Source organism: Tiliqua scincoides, chromosome 4 (genome assembly GCF_035046505.1).
Source record: "Tiliqua scincoides isolate rTilSci1 chromosome 4, rTilSci1.hap2, whole genome shotgun sequence".
Classification (NCBI taxonomy): domain Eukaryota; kingdom Metazoa; phylum Chordata; class Lepidosauria; order Squamata; family Scincidae; genus Tiliqua; species Tiliqua scincoides.
In genome coordinates, this window is record NC_089824.1 from 130,918,498 (window position 1) to 130,941,357 (window position 22,860).

General features: G+C 41.8%; 2 protein-coding genes across 3 annotated transcripts; one reads left to right on the forward strand and one right to left on the reverse strand.

Moving 5' to 3' along the window:
- Positions 1–1,165: 1,165 nt before the first annotated feature.
- LRRC39 (leucine rich repeat containing 39) lies at positions 1,166–13,682 on the forward strand. The gene is made up of 9 exons (XM_066622773.1): positions 1,166–1,290; positions 1,716–1,881; positions 4,605–4,710; positions 5,625–5,781; positions 6,459–6,595; positions 7,981–8,126; positions 9,077–9,229; positions 10,211–10,350; positions 13,359–13,682. Exons 2-9 carry the CDS (start codon positions 1,757–1,759, stop codon positions 13,400–13,402), a joined length of 1,008 nt encoding a protein of 335 aa, XP_066478870.1. The 5' UTR covers positions 1,166–1,290; positions 1,716–1,756; the 3' UTR covers positions 13,403–13,682.
- TRMT13 (tRNA methyltransferase 13 homolog) lies at positions 13,282–22,842 on the reverse strand. 2 transcript variants are annotated; one of them, XM_066622775.1, is made up of 11 exons: positions 22,678–22,842; positions 20,672–20,718; positions 20,521–20,587; positions 20,125–20,187; positions 18,262–18,331; positions 17,846–17,952; positions 17,135–17,302; positions 15,851–15,917; positions 15,153–15,227; positions 14,435–14,855; positions 13,282–13,835 (listed from the first exon to the last, which is right to left on the reverse strand). In XM_066622775.1, exons 1-11 carry the CDS (start codon positions 22,816–22,818, stop codon positions 13,640–13,642), a joined length of 1,422 nt encoding a protein of 473 aa, XP_066478872.1. In that variant the 5' UTR covers positions 22,819–22,842; the 3' UTR covers positions 13,282–13,639. The 2 variants fall into 2 exon arrangements, with proteins under 2 accessions (XP_066478872.1, XP_066478871.1); XM_066622774.1 differs by having other exon boundaries at positions 20,521–20,614.
- Positions 22,843–22,860: the final 18 nt, after the last annotated feature.

A 22,860-nucleotide genomic window follows, 5' to 3' on the forward strand; every position in this document is an offset into this window, starting at 1 on the left:
GGCTTCATTCCCTGTATCAAGGCTCAAACAGAGCCCAAGCCTATGCATTTCTACACAGAACTAAGTCCCATGATAGTCAGTGGGGCTTACTCCCAGGAAAGTGTGGCTAGGATTACAGTCAGAATCCTGGAGTTAGGCTACCATGACCAGACTGTTAGGCTACCATGCAATGCATGCTTGCCTGGGAGTAAGTTCCATTGAACTCCGTAGGACTTCTGAGTAGTCATGTATAGGATTGCACAGTTAAGTCTGTTATTAACTCAGGTGCTGGTCTGGATTTAAGGATTGGCTTTATAACTATCATAACACTAATAGGACTGCACTAGTTAAGATAGGTGTGTGTGGGGGGGGGGTGTTCCTTAGGGGTTCTGGGGGTATTCTGTCCATTTACATAATGGTCTGATATTATTATTATTATTAACAGTATTTATATACTGCTTTTCAACTAAAGTTCACAAAGTGGTTTACAGAGAAAAATCAAATAACTAAATGGCTTCCTGTCCCAAAAGGGCTCACAATCTAAAAAGATGCAAAAGACTGCCAGCAGACAGCCACCAGAACAGACACTGCTGGGGTGAGATGGGCCAGTTACTCTCTCCCTGCTAAAAAAAGGAGCACCCACTTGAAAAAGTGCCTCTTACCCAATTAGCAGGGGTTGATACTACTATATGTTGGAGGCTACCACCTCTTCTACTCCACTTGCAAGTTCTGTTATGTTGAGAAAGAAGACAATGCATTTGGACTTTATTAGAGTGATCACCTTAAATGCAACTCACTCAAGAAATATTTAAAATTTAAAAAAAACACAACCTTTTCCTCTTTCAGGTAAAACACCTAGCATGGTTAATGCATTACTTTCCAATAAAGCATTTGATAATGTTTCTTTATATGCTCCATTTTATTTCATTCCAGTTGCAATGTCTGTCTCAAATTCTAATCCTCATTTACAGGGATTCATGACCTCAACCAGTCATATTAAACCCTTGTTTTTATCCTGCACAGCAGACTTTTCTTGACTTGTAGAAACAGAACTATATGTGGAGAAATGCAAGATTCATACCAGGCAAATATTTTAGGGGACTCTGCACTCTGGCCATAGCAATGCTTTCTATTCTCAGCCAATGTCATAGGTTAAAATTAGAACTCAGCTGGCATTGCGTTTGCTCTGTCATAAGGGGTGTGAAGGTTGTAAATGGATTTATCGAAACAGTCAAGATATGTGGCCTATCCCTGTTGTTGCACAGAAATCATCGAACCACATAAAACCAGCTAATGTATCCAGTGATTTTGGTAAGTAGTTCTAAAACGTTTCTGTTGACACCTGGAGGTGAATGTGTTGGCGAGGAATTGTTGACACAATGGATGGAGCTTCCCATTACTTTGCAGCTAAAATTGGAAAAGTGCTTTTGAAGTGCCTGGCAGTCTGCAGTGACTGTTTCACTGTGTGATTGCTCTTGTCAGAAAAGGTTTGCCATCCCCCCCCCCAAAAAAAAAAGTGTGTCTCTTTTTGTAGCTCCTTGTGCTGCTTGACTACAGAGGCCTACAACTAAGGCTCCAATAATTTCAGCATATGAAATTTTTTCATGGCCTACTTGTCTTTTTGCTGTGGCTATTCCTGCCAAAATCCAGTTAAGGTGCAGAGTTTTGAAATACTTTTTGACAACTTCGTCAAGCTTCCTTCTTTTATAAGTGATGCTCCTGTCCTACTGACGCAGAAAACTGAAACCGGACAACTGAACCGGAATGCGGAAGAGCCATGACTGAAACAGCAGTTTGTGTTGGTACGTTTACAGCCATTAAGGCACTGTGGGAAGTGAGAATCCAAAAAGTTACAGAAGAGGTCAGAAGACAAAAGGAATTCAGTCAGAAGACTGCAGGGAGGTAGGTACTTGTTAAGGGGGAACTTTGGAGACTTAGGACGCAATCCTAACCAACTGTCCCACACCAAGGTAAGGGCAATGCAGCTCCCAAGTAAGGCAACAAACATTGCCTTACTCGAAGGAAGCCTCCATGACTGCCTCCCAGTTGCAGGATGCAATGAACATACCCCACTGGTACACATATGCCAGTGCTGGAAAGTTGGTTAGGATTGCGCCCTAAGACTTTGATTTCCAAGTTCTGTGAGCAACCTCCATGAAGGCCTTGTCTACACGATGCTGCAAATGAGGTGTTAAGAGTAGATTGTACGACTTCAGGCATGGTGCAATATGCCATTTTTAATTATTTCATTACTACCTTTGAACCTAGTCTCTTAATGAGAAAGTTTCATAAAGAGGCTCAAGTTGTATAAAATATAAATCGCAATAAAAACATTAATGCCCCCCCCATCATGTATCCAGGTAAAAAGAAAGTTTTCAACCTGCAGGGAGGTTTTGCTGTCACAAATGGGAAGGGCTAGGCTTGAATCTTTCAGTGAGGCATGTGAGGTTTTTACTCGTATGTTCAGCAGATGCTTTTGTTTTCACTTGGAGAGCACTCAAAATCCTGTTTACCAGGAGAGCTGCATGGGGGAATTATTTAATTAATTTCCCTAAAGTAGGATGCAAGGTGATCAGTCCTGCCCTTTCCAAGGAAAAAGTAGCTAAGGCACCATGAAACACCTCCCTGGTCTTTAACTGGTTGTGGGTTATCAGCAAGAGAGAACATTCCCTTTTAAAAAATCGACTGGGAGAAGAGGTGAGACTCCAATTATTTATTGTAAATAAGCAGTCATGAAAACAATGTATTCCAAATCTACCCTTTCACCAATGGTTCAATAAAAATGCATTAAGACGTATTACTCAACCCTAACACATAGGTGTGTGTGCCTGGCATATGGTGGATGCATGTTTCAATGCATGTGTATTGCAATAAGGAGAAAAGAGATAATATTCAGGGGAGGAATTCAACAGAGCCTCACTCTTTTGATCTCAGTCCCTAATCTTAAAGGGAAAGGATGGAGAAAGAGAAGGGGGGATGGGGGATACTTTTAGAGGAGTGTGTGTGTGTGTGTGTGTGTTTAAAGCACAGTTACAGCTACCCACCTGAAGACAGCTTGCAGAGCCTTGGTGCTAGGTTCTGTGCATTATTTTGGAGACCCAAGAATGATGCAAAGACACAGGTGGTCTTTGCCTCACATTTGGATCACTCCCATCACTTGAGCCGGTTGCCAATATTTTTAGAGAGCAGGGGGAGTACATACCTGCTGGTTTGAGGCATGGCCAGCAGGAGAACCCTAACCAAGTCTATTGTGCTCCTGGGATCATGGCAGCGTTCCCTCTAGGGGTCTGTGCAGACCCCTTCTGAGGCTGCACAGGGCCGCAGCAGCATCTCCTAACACTCAGTGCTGTCATACATCATGCTGATCCTATGTCACTGCAGAACTTCCAGGAAAGACAAGCTGCACGGAGTTGGTTTTGGGCCATGTGGCCATACAGATTAGAGGGAACACAGACTAGATTGTGGTTGATTGACCAATTATTTAGGAATACGGTTCTTTGTGTGGAGGAAGTTCTTGATCTACCCACTTTTCCTGATCAATAATCTGATGTGTGCAAGCTGATCAATGTGTGCATTATTTGTCCTTGAGAAAGCCAGTCAGACAAACAGGATGGCACCACAATAGGTGACAGATACCCAATGGGAACAGTATTACATCAGCAGTTTGCAGTTTTATCTCCTCCTTCAGACTATGTGAGCTAGAATCTTAGCAGGGAAAGGTCACGAGTTTTGACCTCCTGACCTAAGTTTCAGAAGGAGCAGTCTCCATAGTTCATATTATTGGCCATGAGACAATAGTCAAGAATGGAATGCTCATGGGTTACATCAGGGGTGTCCAAAGTTTTTGGCAGGAGGGCCACATCGTCTCTCTGACACTGTGTCTGGGGCCAAGGGAAAAAATAGAATTAATTTGCATTTAAAATTTGAATAAATTTACATATGTTTACATAAATGAATATATTAAAGATGAACTTATATGAATGAATGAATGAAGGTCTTGCAATAGCTCAAGGCCTATAAAAGGCCTTGCACAAAGCAAGGCTGGCCTTTCCTTTGCTGCCGCTACTGCATCACAGACCTGAAACAGCAAGCAGTGGAGGGAACCCTCATCCCACAGCTCACACGAGTGGTCAAACAATCACCCTCACACTGAGAGCAGTTGCTTTGGGCCAGAGTGGGCTCCAACAAATCTCCAGAGGGCCAGAGGCTCATTGGAGACTGGGGGCTCCCTGAGGGCCGCATTGAGAGGCCTTGAGGGCCACAAGTGGCCCCAGGGCCGGGGTTTGGGCACCCCTGGGTTACATGAATCTAAGGGGATAATACTATAAGCTGGTAATAGAGTCCAGAGTTCAGTGCCCCCATCTTCCTGTATTTAAATGCCATTGGTATTTCTTTAACCCCTTGTAATAGCACAGCAGTTTAGGAGCCTTTAGCTAGAAAGTAAGAGATGGTACTACCCACTTATGCACCTAATAACAAGTCTGAACTCCTTTGCCTGACCTGCCCCGATCTCTACCCTCTAAGCCTGCCCATCTAATAACTTCATTTCATTCAAAAGTTGAAGCCCCTGAACAATAAAATTGGATATTAGAAGTTTATAATGAAAGTCACTTTTTTTTTTTTAGACTGACACTTGTTTGGGAAGAGAGGGTCAGTTTGGCCAAGCTCAAAGAAAAAGTAGTAACTGAAGATGGAAGGGTTATATTAAGGATTGAACATGAAGAATGGCAGGTATTATGCACGCTATGCTACTAATGAAAGATTCAAGTGCTTTTGCAGTGTTATAGCTCAATTTCATTGTTTCATGTCAACAACAGTTTAGTAAGTTGTCCACTTTCTGAAGAGATGAAAAGTCTGGCATTGGAGAAGTATGTCTTTGATGTAGCCACTATACAAGCAAAATGCAGATTCCTTGTAGCGAAAATCCCTGATTTTCCTGTATTTTTCTGCCTTTTTAAATGCTTCCAACCTGGAAGCCTCTGTGATGTCTCAGCTTCCTAAAAGGCTTCTGAGAGAGCCTGCTTAAAAAGCCATGTTCCTGAGACTTTTTGAATTCTGCACCAGGGCAACGAAGCCATAGGGCACAGCAGACAGATTGCCAGTCCTCATGGTCTGACTTTCAACTTTCTCTGGTCAGTCCTACTGAGATCAGCATGCTGCAGGCAACTGGGCATCCAAGACCCCCTGATCAGGTCAAGAGGCATGTAGAAATGCCCAGGTGGTTGCCAATTGGATGGATCTCTATGACATCATCAAACCTAGATTGTTTTTTCTAAGGAAATAAAACATACGAGAATGCACATTGCCTGGTCCATTATGTGTGAACAGCTGCTATTTTAGTGAAAGTGGCATACAACTTGCTGCATTGTGAGTGAATGGACTAGAACAGGGACAGTATTCAGTTAATCACTGCAATTCTATACACACTTACCTGGGAGTCTCATTAAATGCAATGTGACTTACTTCTCAGTAGACATGCATAGGATTGTGCTGTTATTTTGCCATGCTAATATTATTGAAACATTCTTTTAGTTGACTGCATAACACTTTCCAATCACTTTTTGCATGCTCAAGTTAGAAACTGCCTGGCTGAACATGCTAAACAACTTTGGTCCCCTTTGTTTTGTCTCATATTGCAAATTTAGACTCTCCCTTCTTGTTTACTGAAACTGAACCACCTCCAGGAATGGCAGCTTCACAGAATTAGTTTGGTAACAATCCCTCAGTTCATTGGTCGCTTTCATAATCTCATCGTGCTAGATCTGTCCCGAAATTCCATTGCAGAGTTACCTCGGGAGATTGGTGAGTAGTATTATTAAATCATCCTGTTGATGCCACCAACAGAAGAACGTCTCTGGATATAGTGTCACTTTTCTCAGGCAATATTATTCTGCTAAGCCAGAAACAATCATTCTGTTAGCACAGCGGTCTCCAAAGTGGAGACCACTGCGCATCGGGAACATCTTCGCCAGCACTTACCATTCCAACACGCCACAGCTCTCCATTTCCCCCAATTGGAATGATGCAGTGTTCTGGGCAGTCACATTGGTGCAATGCCCCAGTGGGCATTGTGCCCAGATTTCCAGGCAGATACAACTGCCCTGAGTGTTGTATTGTCCTGATCAGGAGATATGGAGAGCTGCGGCACTCTGTAACAGTTATGCTATGCTCACAGAGCGGACAGTTTCTCCCAAATCCTGGATCTGGTCCACGGGCTGGGGTTTGGAGGAAGCAGATTAGATTTTCTGCTAGTAGAAGGGCACTTTTGGATTCGGCCCTATGAAGGTAAACTCACTTTACTCAAAAATCCTCAGTCAAATGGAAAACCCTTAAAATCTATGCCAGCTGCCTTCAACTACTTGTTACCTTCTTGGCCTTTTTATCTTTCTCTGCCTTTCACAGTATGCTATTTATGGAGTGGAGGAACTTTACCAGTGCATAGTTTATGTTGAGGTTTCTCTTATTTGTAACTTCTGCAGGTCAGCTGTCCAATCTTCAAGAGCTGATCCTGAGTTATAATAGAATTAAATCTGTTCCTAAAGAACTAAGCAACTGTGTCAGCTTAGAAAGACTGGAGCTAGCAGTGAACAGAGACATCAGTGACCTTCCTCATCAGGTTTGGCAAGACAATCTCCCTCTGTTTGGTCAAGGTGACAAAGGGCAGGTTTACAGTGACTTTTAAAATACCAGAGTACCTAATACTGAATCTATTTCCTCACTAAGCACCCTTCTCATAAATGGTGCCAGTGCATAAACATTGCTTCATTATGAGCATGCTTTGCTGCTCCCCAAGTGTTGATATGCAAACCAGCCCCTGCTTCCCAGGTTACAATTAGAACTGTCAACTAATTAAAAAGAATCTTTAGCTGACCAATTGATTTATTAATTAAATCTGCATACATTTGCATATTAAACATAGCTTTGAATGAAAGGCATATCTTCTTTGTTTTTAGATGATGCATGTGTCAAACATACCTTCTCGCATGTGAGGAAAAATATCTCTTCTAAGAAGGGATCTGCCACGCGCAGTTTTCATATATAATAGAAAGCTAACGTATATTTTTAATGTGTTACTAGATTACTCAGGGGCACATTTCTTGGCATATAACAATTTGCTTAGAGATCATTGCATTTAATTGATTAATCAATAAATGTTACAGCCTTAGTTATAAGGAAGTTGTGGATGGGGAAAAGCTTTGTTTAATCTCTCTTTCTATTTTAAGATGGAATGAGACTATAGATATTCCCCATGATAAAATCCATAATGCCTCAATGATTTTGGTTCACTCACACTTTTTTCCCTGTTTTGTAATGTTTGAAACAGTTCCAACTACTTCATTTTGGGTTTGATAAAATATTATATTTATCTGTGGAAATTCTCAGTCTGAGTTTTCCTGTGTCATTATCTAAATATCTGAGCTCTAGAAAGGCTCTTTCTTCTCCCTGCACATTTCCCTCCCCCTCCTATAGAATTATACAAAGGAATTATGCTAGTCATACATTTTTGCCCAGGTGAACAGAACAAAATTATGCCTACTGCAATGGGTCAAATTTGACTATCAAGGCAGAAGCAACCTACAGATCATTCAAGATTCTGCTCAGCAAACACTTTGCCATGGAGCACCTTAGTTGCACATGTATTCTTGACTAAATGATTCTTAGTAGTGCCATTGATTCTTAATGGAATTGATTTTTTACAATAAGCAGTTTGATGAATAGCTTGATCAGAGATCCCAACAAGGTTGCACACCTGCTCAGAGTCCATGGATATTTAAAGGACCCCCTGAACTTAGAGCTGGGCATGATGCAATCCCTAGCCCTGTCTTTTTGCTATTATCAGAGCTCTTGGAAACCAGAGGGGAGGGTGAACTAGAATAACACATAGGTTTTTATCACTTTCCTAGAGAGGCATTTTGCAAGATACTTTGACCAGAACCCAAACCTTTGAGATGTGGCTTATGGAGTTGTGTTTCCACTAATGTGCTACCTCCTTTTCCCCAGCTCAGCAATTTGAAGAAGCTTAATCACCTAGATCTGAGTATGAATAAGTTTATCACTTTCCCATCAGTCTTACTGGATATGCCAAACCTGGAATGGTTAGATATGGGGAGCAACAGACTCAAAGAAATCCCTGGCAATATCAACAGGTAAATACACCTGTTGAAAGTTTTGCATTTGCTCTTTCCAGGATTTTACAGCAGCAACTGAAATGACTTGCTACCAAGGTGGCAAAACAGTGCAGTAAAGGCAAGCATCATTATTGAACTGTTCATCTGGAAACAAACAAGGTGCCATAAGTTATGATCTGCAAAGTGTTTGAGCAGATTCACTTGCATTTACATCATTTTAGCTCCATCCTTCTATTTTAGTGATGTATGGACTAGGTGTCCTTCACACTACCATTATTGTAGTGTATCTCATTAGCTTTAAATTAAAGGATAATTATTTATTGTATTAATTATATACATATAAAACTCATATAACATTTTAATGTGCTTTGCAAACATTTCCTGTTATAACAATGCTTGATTGTATTTGGAAAAAATGGAACTGAAAAACAGGAGTTGCCCAAGGCATACCAGTTATGCTGGATTTGAAACCCAACTGTTTTGAGTTCAGAACTTTATCCATTGGTACAGTATGTGATGGTGGTAGTATTTGGTTCACCACTGTTGACATGATGTGCAATCATCATTTGTCACTCTATTTGTTTTCCAAAGTTAGTTAGCATTTTAGGCCCATACGTTGAAGGTGGCTATAGAAGTCCTCGTAAGCGAGATTAAAGAAGCTGAACAAGTTAAATGCTGTAACTTTTCTTCAGGAACTGTTTGCTTTTCTTGGCCATATTTTCTAAGAATACAATACTTAGATCACTTATAAAAACCAGTTCAGACTGACATGATCTTGCCAAGATCCCACTCCTTTCTTGCTGCTGGACATTCTATAGCTGAAGATGCCAGAATAATATCAAAGGTGATGTCGTTCTTGCACTTTGAGGAATAGCTCCACTCTGAGAAATGGCATGGCCGGAGATACTAAAATAAATGTATTGCCAAGTGTCTTTCCTGATAGTGAATAGATCTGTTTAATTTTACAGAATAGAAAACCTACACACTTTGTGGCTCCAACGAAATGAAATAACTCAGTTACCAGAAGTCATTTATATGTTAAAAAATTTGAGCACCCTGGTCCTCAGCAGCAACAAACTCCAAGATATTCCTGCTTGTATGAAGGACATGACAAACCTCAGGTAAGAGGAAAACCACTGCAGCAGCTGAAACATTCCCAGCTCAGAACTCCCCACACTCCAGTGGTTGCTGCTGCTTTTTGTCATCTGTTCACAGTAGCTCTCTGTGATGCACTTGGCTCACTTATTACAAAATCATGTTGTGGTCGTTTTGCTTGGCATCCCAAATGAGCTCTTTAAAGGGAGAGTAGAGGCATGCAAAACTAGGGCATCTGCTCATGGTCAACAGGTTCATAAGAGTAGGATGGTTATATATATCAACTCGATTAGCTAAACCTTAAAGGGCAAATTTCTGCATAGTTTAACTCAAACCTGATGACAGATATGAACACTGCCCCATTTACAGTAGCAGAGTTATAATAACAATAAAATTAAGGTGATCCCATGTTGTCCAACAGATTTCAACTTTAAATTTTAAAAATACTGATTATGCTTTCCTATTAATTTTAGAGTGGTAGAAAACTAATTTTCATATTTAACTGTATACTCCCATACACCAATGATTCCTAATTCAGGCACTGACAGGTCTGAAATAAGCCTTGAAAAATTAAGCTGCCATGTTGGCACCCCTACTCTGTTGTTCAGAGTGGGAAGACTTCATGCAGTACTGATTCCCCCCACCATTATATGGGAAGTGTCATAATCCTTGGGGAGTAAGGATGCACTTGGATTTTCCAATGTGGCAGACACAATAGCTGGCAGATGAGGAGGATTCCCAGAAGTATCACTGGTGGCCCACAAGCACAATCTATTTTGGACTAAATTTCAATTATCACTTGCATTAGAAATTGATTGTGAGCTGCTGTTGAAGCAACTTCTGGCTGAAAAGTAGATCTATAAATAAATAAGTGGATGTACTTCTGTGGGTAAATAGTCCCAAAATACGTTCCACTAAGGGAGTGAACCATTTGGCTTAAAACAACTCTTCCTGTTTTGTTTTGAAGAAAACTATTTCATTAACACATTACTCTAATAAATTTTTAGATTTGTCAACTTCAGAGACAACCCACTGAAGCTGCAGGTGACACTCCCCCCATGTGAGAACGCTGAAGAGGAGGAGGAACGAGAGCCGTACGGTATTCAGTTCATGCATGCATACATTCAGGAGTCTCTCAGCAAAACAGGTATCTTTATAGTTCAGATGAGAGCATATCTGAATTCAGAGAGGAAAATATGCTACTGGCTTTTGAAGTAATTCTTCCTTATAATTCTTTACTTTTTTAGGGCGCAATCCTAACCCCTTATGTCAGTGCTGGAAAGCACTGACATAAGGGCAATGCAGCTCTGGAGCAAGGGAACAAACATTCCCTTACTTTAAGGAGGTCTCCGTGAGTGACGCCCAACTGCAGGATGCAGCACATGTCCCATTGGCAGCACTATGCCCGTGCTGGAAAGCACTGACATAAGGGGTTAAGATTGTGACCTCAATCTTCCTCAGGGAGGAAAGATCTGCCTCCTTGATTGTTCAGGGTGGAAAGGGCAGGTAGAAGAGGTAGTCTTAACTTTTTCTCTTGAACCCCTCCCCGAGCTTATTTCTACGCTATGAAACCAACTGAAGGAAACTAGAACTGCCAACTTCACATCCAAATGCTGACATTCACTAACACATAGACGTGTGGAGCAGATATTCATTCCACTTTGCTACATATGGGTATGCATGTTTCCCTATACCCGGATAAATACAGGGTTGTGGAATTATAACCTATGCTAGACTGGTACTACAGATTCCCACAACCGGATGCATATAGAGTAGACAAGAACAAGCTCTTCCCACAGCCTTAGCATCTGCATGATTTTTTTACTGAAAAGCAGACAGGAAATCAGTACAGCCTTTGGCAATAGTCTCTTCCTACTGTGCCTCCAGGAGGTCAGTGTTCCAGCCAGTATTTGATTACAAAGCTATACGAGCACAACTGTTACTTAGCACTACTACTGATGTGTCAGAGATGACAGAAATTGGGCTGCAGAGCAAGCTATTCTCTTTCACCAGAACATGCTCACAGAAGATCACAGCATGTTGATTTATTCTAACTCAGAAGATATATGTGATGAGCCTGAGTGTGCATAACGTGTCACTTTATTGTGCTCAGAACGCTGATTTGGGAGCCGAACCTTGCAATGCAGCCAGTACTAACTGGAATATGTATATTCTTAACTTCCTTTGTTCCGTTTTGTCACACACAGGGAACTAGTCTATGCGTTTCATCTATATACCTGCCTTCATATTTTTCTCCCCTTTAATGTTGCTAAGTTTGTTACTAGAAATAAATTTAGGGCACAAATTTAGGGCCAGCCCAGGGTATCACAAATGTGTCGTGAAGCACTATAAGCCACCATGGAGGCAGTTAGGCTGGCCAAGGAACTTGCACCAGCCTAACTGCACCATCGCAGGCTCCGGGGACGGTGAATTTGCATGGACCAAGCTCCACCAACGCAGGGGTGTGGGGGGAGCATGGGGAGGAGGCGTTTTGGGGGACAGTGGATGGCAGACGGTCCTAGAAATGGATGGGCAGGCAGGGAGAAGGGAGGCAGTGCCAGGATCCACCTGTTATGCCAAAATCTAACCCTGTTCCCGGGCAGCCTGGGCCAGCCCAGGGCTGCTCGGATATGTGCTAACTCTAGAGATGGCGCAGATCCAAGTAGCCTCATTGGGATGCAGTGGCTCTCCCTGGGGTAAGGGGAAGTGATTCCTCTTGCCCCAGCTGAGCGCCCCAAACTGGCACTGGATACAGTGCAGGCTCGCTGGCCTGCCTGTTTCCAGCACAACTTAGGATTGTGCTGTTAGTTATTTAGCTGTGGCAGATATTTTTCCTGACTTGCCCAGCTCTAACTGTCGGAGGGTCCTGAAGACATAGAGGAGTGATATTATTACAAAGGCAGCACTTTGGGACGGGGTGGGGGTTAAACAACAGGACATGACCAGTTTCTCTTCCTTTTTCTATTGCTATTTTACCCAGTGACTGCTACAAGGCCTAAAGGAGGGGCCTCTAAACCAGGGGTCTCCAAACCCCGGCCTAGGGCCCAGATATGGCCCGTGGCCAGCCTCTTGTCCCCTGAAAGCCCCTGGCCCACTTTGCCGAACATGACTGGAACTGCGCTCTGGTTGCATCTGGAGGGTGTTCTAAGAGCCAGAATGAATGAGCCCATTCATTCATTTATTCACACATCTAAGTTCCATCTCCAATTTATTTATATAAAAGTTATATTTAAAATTTTTTTTGACCCTCATAACCATGCCAGACATTTGATGCAGCCCTCTGGCCAAAAGTTGGGAGACCCCTGCTCTAAACCATGGCCTATACGCCAGATCTGGTATTCAAGAAAAGCTGTCCAAGCGTGGTTCTTTCTGTTCTGTGTCGTAGACGCCTTTCTTTGTGGCCAATCTTCCAACAGCCTCACACTGGGCAGCAGCATTCCCTGGGAAATCAGGGCACAGAGCCTTCTGGGGCAACAGGAAGCAGCAGTTGCTCGGTGCAAGGCTGTTGGAAGATCAGCTCTGATCGTGCCTGGACAGCTTTTCCTGAATGCAACAGACCATGGTTTGGAGACCACTGCACTAAAGGATGTTTAGAACATGTGCAAGTTAAGGCCATGCTTAGTAATTCCACTCAAGTCAAGCAGTGAAGAAAGGCATTCACTGAAGCAATTATCTTGTGCTTGGCTACTGCAAATTAATTTTTTAATCTGTTTTTTTCTCAACAAAACATTTGTTTTAATACAGTTTTGCCTAAGGACATCTAATTTAGCAACCACATTTTACAAAGGAGTCTGTCTAGATTGCTTGGTTACCTGCTTCATGCCACTGTTAGAAAGGGGAACCCAAAATACCATTTGCCATGGCTTGTGTTTGTTTTGGGACATCCAGACCATTCTACATCTCTGATTATGGCAGTTCCAGATAATTTTAGCTAGCAGAATAATGCACTGTTCAGGCTTAGACTAAGCATTTTATTCCTATACAAATATATTAACTACTCAAACAGTTAAAAATGGGATTAAACACAACATTACAATACAGGTGTCATGAACAGATTAACTGCTATTTTTATTTAATAAGATGCCATTAAATAAAAAGCAATGTAAAAGTTTCTTGCCATGTGGATTTTTTCCATTTAAATTTCTTTTCTTTCAGAAAACGATATTCTAGCTGATGGCAGCGGTGGCTGCAGCAAGTGAAAAAAAAAATTCCCTGTGATCTGATTTTTGTTATTACTGGAAAGTAATGAATAATTCTTCCAAGCACGTAAAGAATGAACATTATCCATATCCAGTTACAAAAATGTTACAATATTATCTTACTGTGGAGGAATGAATTGGTGCCTCAGATTGCTGGTTCCAAAGGAGTTGGCAAAACCCAATATCTACTTGGTAAGCAACTAGAATGTTTCTGAAGGATGTTATCCAGACACAATTTTAGGCAGTTGCAGGGGATAATAAAGACTGACATGGCACAGCTGTCAACAGTACATTTTCTAAAGAAATGCTGAGATCCGTATAATGCTGTAACAAAGCCTCATACCCTCTATGCTGTAAATATTCAATTCGACCATGATCAATCAAAAGTTTACAAAGCCGACCTATCTGTTTTCGTTCTTCAGTGGTTAGCAGCCTAGAACCAAAAGGGAAAAAAATATTTTAGAACATACCAGTATTAATACTTAAAGTAATCAAAACAGTATATCCAATCTAAAACATTTCAATGTAGGTAGAATAACCCAACTTTTGAAAAAGTCTTCTATCTTGAATTAAGTGACAAAGCATATTATGGCAGGGAAACTACGCACAAACCCCCGTATCCATAGATTCAATTATGTGTGGATCTGGGCCGCCGCACGCCCATTAACAAAGTTGAAATCCATACTGGGGTGAAAACGTGCACGCGTATTAGCATCAACCAAGTCTTTTCAAGCATTCAGGCTTCTGGCAGCCTGTAAGCGCATCACTATAAACTTGAATAATTATGGCAACCTGTACAAGGAAGAACGTTTTTGTCCAAGGAAGGAGCTAAACTAATGTTAAAGGGTGGGGGGCAGGGGGTCCGGAGATAGGGTTTTCTTGATTCCAAATATGTGGGGGGGGGGCCTGGAACAGATCCCCTGTGGATACGGGGGGGCCGCCTGTAGTTCCATCGAACTTCAAAGAATATCAAGCATATAAAATTTAAACATACTGACTTCAGAACACATTGCATGGAAAATGGTTACATACCCTTGCAGACCATGTAAGTTGCACTCATCACTTCCGTGCTCTTGGTCGAATACTTCTGCCTCACTACTTTGTTCTTTGTCCTTTATGGAAGTTGTAGAGGCTTTTGTTGCAGCTTCTCTCATTCCACAAGTAGCCCAACTAGTCATTCGTTTAAAATAGTTGAATTCCACTGGTCCAAGTCCTGCTGTGGTAAAGAATTCTTGGCCTACATAATGCTTCCAGTCACATCTGTGATGGCAACACAACGCAATCACAATTCCAGTCACAGGGCTAGGATTCTCCGTTACACACTTGCTACGTGTTTCATCGGGAGAATTGTTAGAAGTTAAGCTGGTTCCATCAGTCTTGACACGTTTAGGTGCAGGACCTTCCTTGTCAGAGAAGTTTGCATAGGTTTCAACTAAGCACCTCAAAGCAAGATCTGTGAACACACAGACACAGTTTGAACTTTGGTTGCTTCACATAGCAATATAAGCAATGAATACATAACATTTTAATGAAATTTATGGTATAAAGGCAAACCTAAATAGCTTGCATCTTCAAATTACTGAATGTTTCTGTACAATATGTTGTAGGATCCAAGACATTCAGAAGCAATATACTGTACTGAGTTACTCAGACTGTTTGGGCATGTGTAATTTTAAGCAAAGCTAGCTTCCCAGAGGTTCCCTTGGTTTTCTACTTTTTCTTCACCATGGACAACCTGTACAATTTGTACCTGTTGCTGCACCACATACATGCTTTCCAATTCCTATCACAGGCAGTTTGCTTTGCACAAGAACAGGTACTTTATCTGAAAGAAAGAGATGCAGTCAGAATTACGCCATCTGGCCCACATCTTTCTGAACATGTAGATTCACATAACACAAGCAATCAGAAAAGTTCACACTTAGTGCAAGTTACATTAAAGCTCAGTATATCCACATAGGAGGAGGGATAGTGTGACACAAAGTAAGTGTGTGTTGACCAAAAGTTCCCCTCTCACCTTTGACACACTTTACAGAGCCTCCCCATTGAATCTCAAGGTGATTAATAGCGACCAATCAGCAAGCCATTTACCAGGCTTCAGAGGAAGCTGTTTATATGACCCTCACACTAATCCTAACTGCACTAATTCAAAAATGAGCCCATGCAAACTGCACTTAATCTGTAAATTGTGCTGTATTGAAAAAACAGGCAAATTAAGACTACACGTATCAAGTGGTACCAGTACTTCTATAACCCAATCTTGCCATCCCTTAGCAGTAAAGTTATTCAAACTCTGGTGTATCTCCTAATTTGCAGTTGTGCTGTTAGACAGACCCTCAGGTAAAAAGAGGGAAAAACAGGGCTGAATTGGCCTATGGAAGTCTTCCGGAATTCATAAGAAATCATTACAATGTAACTGCAGTTTATGTAAATAAATTAGCAGCTTACTTAAATACAAGTGCTGAATATCAACTTGAAGCCTTTCAAAGCTGTTTTTTCTATGCTTGCCATCTACCTGTGTTTAAAAAAAACAACCCAAGACTGATTATTAAATAATGGTCACCTAATAAGATATTTATCAAATTCTGGTTATATTTTACATCTAGCTACTCACAAACAAACATGTTCAACACTAGCAATTGCCATAAATTAATTACTGTGGTGCTGTTAACAGCAGGGATTTAAAACTTTATAAATAGCTGTATTGCTAAATTCACATTTATTATTAATCTTTTTGTAAAAGAAACCAATTTTGAACTGACATTTATAAACATTTTATTCCATTTTTCTTGCCACAGGACATCCAAGGCAGCTTACAAAGCAGAGAACAAACAACAATAATATTAAGCAGGAAAAAAAAATTAAAGGCCATCCCAATAACCTGACCAAAAACTGAGCAAAAAAAAAATGTGGCCAGTTTTAACCAATCTTCTGAAGGAACAGGGTAGAAGCCAACAAAACCATAGTGGGGTCAGACATTCCACATACCCTGTATCCTGGTGTATATATGTTTGTTTCCTGTACAGGATCTGTGCTGCTGTACAGACCCTTCTCTTGCTGTGCAGCATTGCAACTGTCACAAAAACTGTCTCTGGACATAGACATCACTGTCCATCTTATGGGTTGCTAAACTCCAAGCTACAAAGAGACTGGCCTCAAGTTTAGAAGGAACAGTGCCTGTTGCTCCTCTGAGGGCAACGGCACCCTTAGTGCAAGACTTGATTTGAGCTTATGGCAAGGAACTCATGGAAGGAGACAATATCCAGAGTATGAACCATTTGAGGTCATAACTTTCATGTTGTATTGAGCCCAAAAACAAAATGACAATCAATTCAATCAGTGAAGGATTGGGGTGATGCAATCCCATCAAGAAGCCCCGGTTAATAACCAGAATGCTATATTTTGTATAAACCAAACTTTCTGAATGCTTTTCACGGATAGCCCCAAGAAGAGAGCATGTAGCTAAGTCAAACCTCTCCAATAAAGGAGTTGCAGTTGACAACCCACTCAAAACTGATTTAAAAAAATACCCTGTCATCAAGGCCACTTGGGCCTTCAGGGGAAGCCCCAGATCAAGAAGCACCCTCAGACTGTAACACAAAAAAAGTCAAACTATACCTTGCCACCTATGTGGTGCCAGATATAAATTAGACAGGCTCATGGTTGTCACAGTAGTGGATGCTGGAAATAGCGCAATGCCAAAAACCATGAAAGCTTACAATAACTTCTTACCTTGAATCTGGTAGTCTCCCTTTCAACAAGAAGAAAGTGAACATTTTCAGCACCTTGTAAGGCTATATCCACCCAGTGGGACAGCTTTCCTCGCCCAGCTCCAAATTCAACAAAACATCTCCCTGGTCCAAGCAAATTGAGTCTTTCCATGTTACCTAATAAAGAAGCCTACAGACTTTAAAAGATTATTTATGAACCAAGGAAAATAATTATTTGTGATATTTCTTTGTGAAATATTTAATGTAACTTGCAAAGGTTTTCCTTTGTGCATTTCCTGTAGCACTAACTACCTGGTATATTACGAGCAACAAGTCTGCCTGCTTAAACATATGAGATGCGCGGATACAAAAATTTTAGAAGCTACAGAAGCCATAGCTGTAGCAACTCCTTAGATTCTCTGAAAAGGGGCCTATCAAGATAATGGAAATAAGATCTAAGCATTTTTATTCTTGGCAGATACAGATAGAAATAAATTGCAGCTGAGTCTGTTTGACGGTTCAAAATAAACAAACTAATGTGAAAAACTCCACTATTATAAAGCAATGCAAAAAATAAAATTAAATTCAAGTCATCTCTACAAATGCTGCTAATGTTCAAACTAAGATAATAAGAAACTAAAAATCACGGCTGCAAAGAAACAAATCAATTCCTTACTAACCAGATAATTGTGATTAAATAACACAATATTTGTTGCTTAGAGAAGTACACTACCTGTTGTTTCAAATGCTTAAAAGCAGCATCTCCATTTTTTGGATCGTTTAGGGCTTCTTCCAGGGCCTGATGAGATAGAATTTGGTCCTTAAGTACAGATTTAATACCTGTAAGCAAAGCACAAAGTTATTTATTTCTCTGTGTTTCAGCTGAGGCAGTCACAAAATGTCATTCTGACTCCCACCTTAACATTATGAAACTAGGAGAATTTCCTCCCAAGTATGTAAAAATGTTTAAGGCTGTGTTATCTGTGTCATATCATAGAGAGCTGAATTTAGTTTAGCAAACATTTTAACTGGCTGGTGTTTAATAATGTTCTGGTTTAATCCTCACATACCCCTTAAAATCAGTAAAACCTAAGGTATTTGATCCCTCCACACCCGATATAATCAGACACATAAAAATAGCAGACTTACCATTACTTGCTTTTCTGAGTTTTCTAATTAAGTTTTCTAACTCTTCTTTAGACAGAGTAGAAATTGATATCTGTTGGAGAATACAAGGAAATATGCACAAGAGTTTCTACTTTTCTGTTTGTTAATACTGTATAACTATGGTCGCAATCCTAACCCTGTATGTCAGTACTTTCCAGCACGGGCATAGCGCTGCCAGCGGGACGTGTGCTGCATCTTGCAGTTGGGTGTCATTCACAGAGGCCTCCTCAAAGTAAGGGAATGTTTGTTCCCTTACCTCAGAGCTGCATTGCCCTTATGCCAGTGCTGGAAAGCACTGACGTAAAGGGTTAGGATAGCGCCCTAAATGTTAGTCTTTATTCAGGCTGAAGCTACTCAATATAAGTCAAACAGAATAAGGCTTAAGTAAGCAGTCTATAAGTAAGAAGTCATCAAGAACAGGTGACCTCAACAAAAGATCCCCTTAGTAGGATACTAACATTCTTTTCAATGAGTCAATGAAGTCACTGGATGGAAAACAAAAGGACGTCTGACTTAAATATGATATAATTTGCCTAGGCCTGAACCATATTCCTAACTGAACTTAATGAAGCAGAATTAGTAGGGGAGTCAATTGAAAATGGCTATCCCAGTGCTTTGCTGTATCCCACCATTGCTAAGTGCGAACACACATCTAGTGAGTTGAGTACTTTAAAGGCAGTGTGCTGCATCCTACCTGCTTCTCTTATAACTCCTGATGCAAGTTATTATGAACTTACATCATATATAAGATTCATGATTTAATTGGATCCTGAGTGTTACATGAATACTTGCAGCCAGATTTTTATGCTTACCTCTTTGGAAAAAAATCCCCAAAGACATCAGTGAGACCTACTTCTGAGCAAGGATATATAGGATCAGGCTATATGTGACACTTCAGAATTATACAAATCTCTGGTAACATGAGATGAAAGAGACATAGACAATAGTAGATGTAAACAGGTGGGTGCTAGTAATTAGATCCTGTTCAGAGGACACTTGGACATGATGCTCCAAGATGAGCACTGGACACACAGGGTCAGTGACACCGCTAGGGGGGTGAAGGCCATACCGGGTGACGCACACGGGGGGGGGGAGTGAGTGACACCACAACTGCCCTAAATGTCTAAAATCTTGGTATTTTTGAATAACACCATCATGTTATATATCAATTGATGCATAATTTCATGCAAAATGCAATGAAAAACTGTGTTGAAATACCTATTCAATCAAAAGTTATAGCCAAAAAAACAGCAGGGGCAGGGCGATGGTACATCACAATACCCACCACCCAGGGCATTGGCCCACCCACTGAATGGGAGGTGGTCCATTATGGGGGTTACACACTAGCCTCCTGCACAGGATGACACAAACCCTAGTGATGCCACTGCATAGGGTTTTGCCTAAGGCTAAAGTAGGAAAATCAGTCTTTTCTATTTTGGGGTTTGGTGGCACAGCCAATGTTACTATATACTGGATTTTCAAGAATCAGTCTTGCCATAACATAAAGGGCCAGGAAGTGTTGATAAATCTAGACTACTGTAGCAACTACATATTTTTCTACTAAAACACTATTTTTGCATCCAAGAACACTGTAATGAGTACATGAACTCTGCTTTCTTAGGTCCCAATCCTATCCAACTTTCTAGCTCCGATGCAGCTGCAATGCAGCCCAGAAGTAAGGGAACAAATGTTCCAATACCTTGAGGAGGTCTCTGTGAGTCCCTCCCTACCACAGGATGCAGTGCACACCCCACTGGCACAGTTGCACCAGCACTGCAAAGTTGGATAGGATTGGGCCCTTAATGATCACAAACAGCATGAATTTAAAATAATACTCTAAGTCACCTGTTCTTCAGGCAATTCTGTTGCACCTTTCAATCCAGCATTAATATCTTGAGCAAAGTAGACCTTAAAGAAATCATGAAACACACAAGTTAAAGTCTAATAATGTTTTCAATATGCTCATAGCAATTCATTAGCCAGTCTCACAGCTGCAAAGAAACAATTGATTTTAGTGATTATTCATAAAGGGAGAGTGAACCAAAGCATTTCTTTCTTCCCTTAATTAGAACAAGAAGTTCTGCATGAGAAAACAATGAGTGCTAATTGCTAATCCTATGCTAACTTCCGCATAGGATTTTGATGTTGTGTAGATTGCAGTAACATCGCTTCGTGAGGCTATTGTAATGCCCTTTAAAACCCTCCTTGATTCCTTCAAGCAGCAATTCCTAGGATACTTACAGGCTTTGGTTTCTCTCTAGAATTGCACTTTTTCAAGTGTTTTTGTAGTTGATCTTCATACACAGTACTAAAATCAGAAATGGAAAGATAAGTACTAATGCTGTTCCTCATTTTAAAAATAAATATAAGAACATGTATTAAATTTCCTTACTGTTTTGGATCCAGAGGGCAGGGAATTCTTTTTCTGGTATCTTCTTCCTAGTTCACAATGAAATTTTAAATTTAAATGGTATCCTGTACAGACATTCCTTTTCTTTAGATTACAAGCATATAATGTACTTTTGTATTCTTGGATTGCAGAAATACATTAAGTGAAACATTTGGCTATGTAGTTTGCTCACTGACTGTGGATAAGGCTACAATCCTATACATGCTTACCTGAGAGTAAGTCCCACTGAACTCAATGGAACTTACTGCTGAGCAGACATGCATAGAATTGCAAGTCACTCCCTCTCAGCCTCAATATATTGAAGCTCCCCAGCTTCAATATAGGAATAGTACTTATTTACTTTACAGCTTTGTTGTAAAAACATCAAGAAGATACACATATGCTTTGCACACACAGAAAGCACTAAACAGTATATCATTAGTATCTGAAAATGTCATACTAAAATCAAAAGGAAAGTTGAAAAAGAGACAGCCTTGGTTTGAAGCAGTTCTGAAATTTAGAGAAATTAAACTGAGACACATCACAGTCCCAGAACCTGCTCCAGTTCCAAGGATTTTTCCCCCTGCTAAAGCTTAGGCAACTACAGATTGTAAAGGGGAGAGAGAGAGATTAGGAAGGGGGAGGGAAATCCACTTGCCTGGCCCAAGATCTCCTGCTGCATAAGGCAGCATAGCAGACGCTGCTCCCCCACCTTCTCATGTGCCTGCCTTCATTCTTCCCACTCTATGAACTGGATAGGCTAGCCCTGAAGACCCAAGTGTGACCTACAGCAGCTCAACAAGTGAAGTTTTTACCCAGTAATTTGTTAAAGCTCTACTTATTAGATTGGACATATGTTCCTAGTCATTAAGCCATTTTTGCCCAGCCCACAGGTGTAAACATTTGGTCCCTGTTGCATATATGCAACGTTGAGCAGAAATGGCTTAAAAAGACATCCAACTGAAATCTCCAATGTGCTGAATGTTCCTGACCATGTGCAGAGTTGCTTTTCTTCATCATAACAACATAAAAAGTGCTCTGCTGGATCAGGCAAAGGGCCCATGTAGTTCAGCTTCCTGCAGCTCACAGTAGCCCAAGAAATGCTTCTGGGAACACACAAGAAAAGATAGTGTACCTGTGACCTGCTGCCACTCTCTTGCACCTGACATTCAGAGATAGACACCTCAAAAACCGGGAGGCTGCATACAGTCATCATGACTTGTAACCTGTGATGGACTTTCCCTCCATAAACCCATCCAGTTCTGTTTAACTCCCTTCTGCCCACCTTTGATTCCTGTTGTGTACATATATGCAACGGGTGGAAATGGCTTGAACGCATTCAGGTCTGGAGCCTTCTTTGGTGGCAAGGAGTTCCACAGATTAATTGCGCACTGATAAAGAATGATTCACTCAGCCCTATCTGGAAATGAGGGCAGTCATGTTGTGTTTTTGTTAATTCTAGTTAAGCTTTGCCAGTCTGAAGCAGACATGAGCCTGGCAACCTCTCTTGGCAGAAAGAGGCCACTGCTCCTCAGCCCAGCCTGCAGGTGGTCCACAAACTCCCTGCCACAGGGTGTGGTGATGGCATCTGTCTAGAAGCCTTTTTAAAGAGGAGTGGAGAGAGTTCTGGAGGAAGAGCCCATCACAGACCACAAGCTGCCTCCTGGCTTTAGAGGGGGCTGCCTCAGAGTGCCAGGCGCAGGGGGGCAGCAGGTGCAGGTCTCCTGTTGCAGTGAGTCTGTGGAACTCCCTGCCACAGGGTGTGGTGATGGCGCCTGGCCTGGATGCCTTTCAGAGGGCACTGGACAGATTTCTGGAGCGGTGAGGGGCTGTGCTGCCTCCTGGCTTTAGAGAGGGCCGCCTCAGAGTGCCAGGCGCAGGGGGCCAGCAGGCGCAGGACTCCGCTGGTCCTGTGTGCCCCTGAGGCGCCTGCTGGGCCCCCGGGGGCTGCGGGAGCTGGACTGGGCCTGAGCGGCGGGCTCTCCTCAGGCTCGCCGGACTCTGAGCACCTCGTGACCGCCGTGCTCCCCACAGAAGCGCCTTCCCCGCGCCGGGACCATCTTGCAGAAGCGCCTCTTCCGCTCCACGAAGTAGGCGCAGCGCCCGGGCGGAGGGGCAACGGCAACGGCCGCGCCGCGCGGGGCCGCCATCTTGCTGGGCCGCTCCTCCCTCCGCCGGCCCTTCCCCTTCCC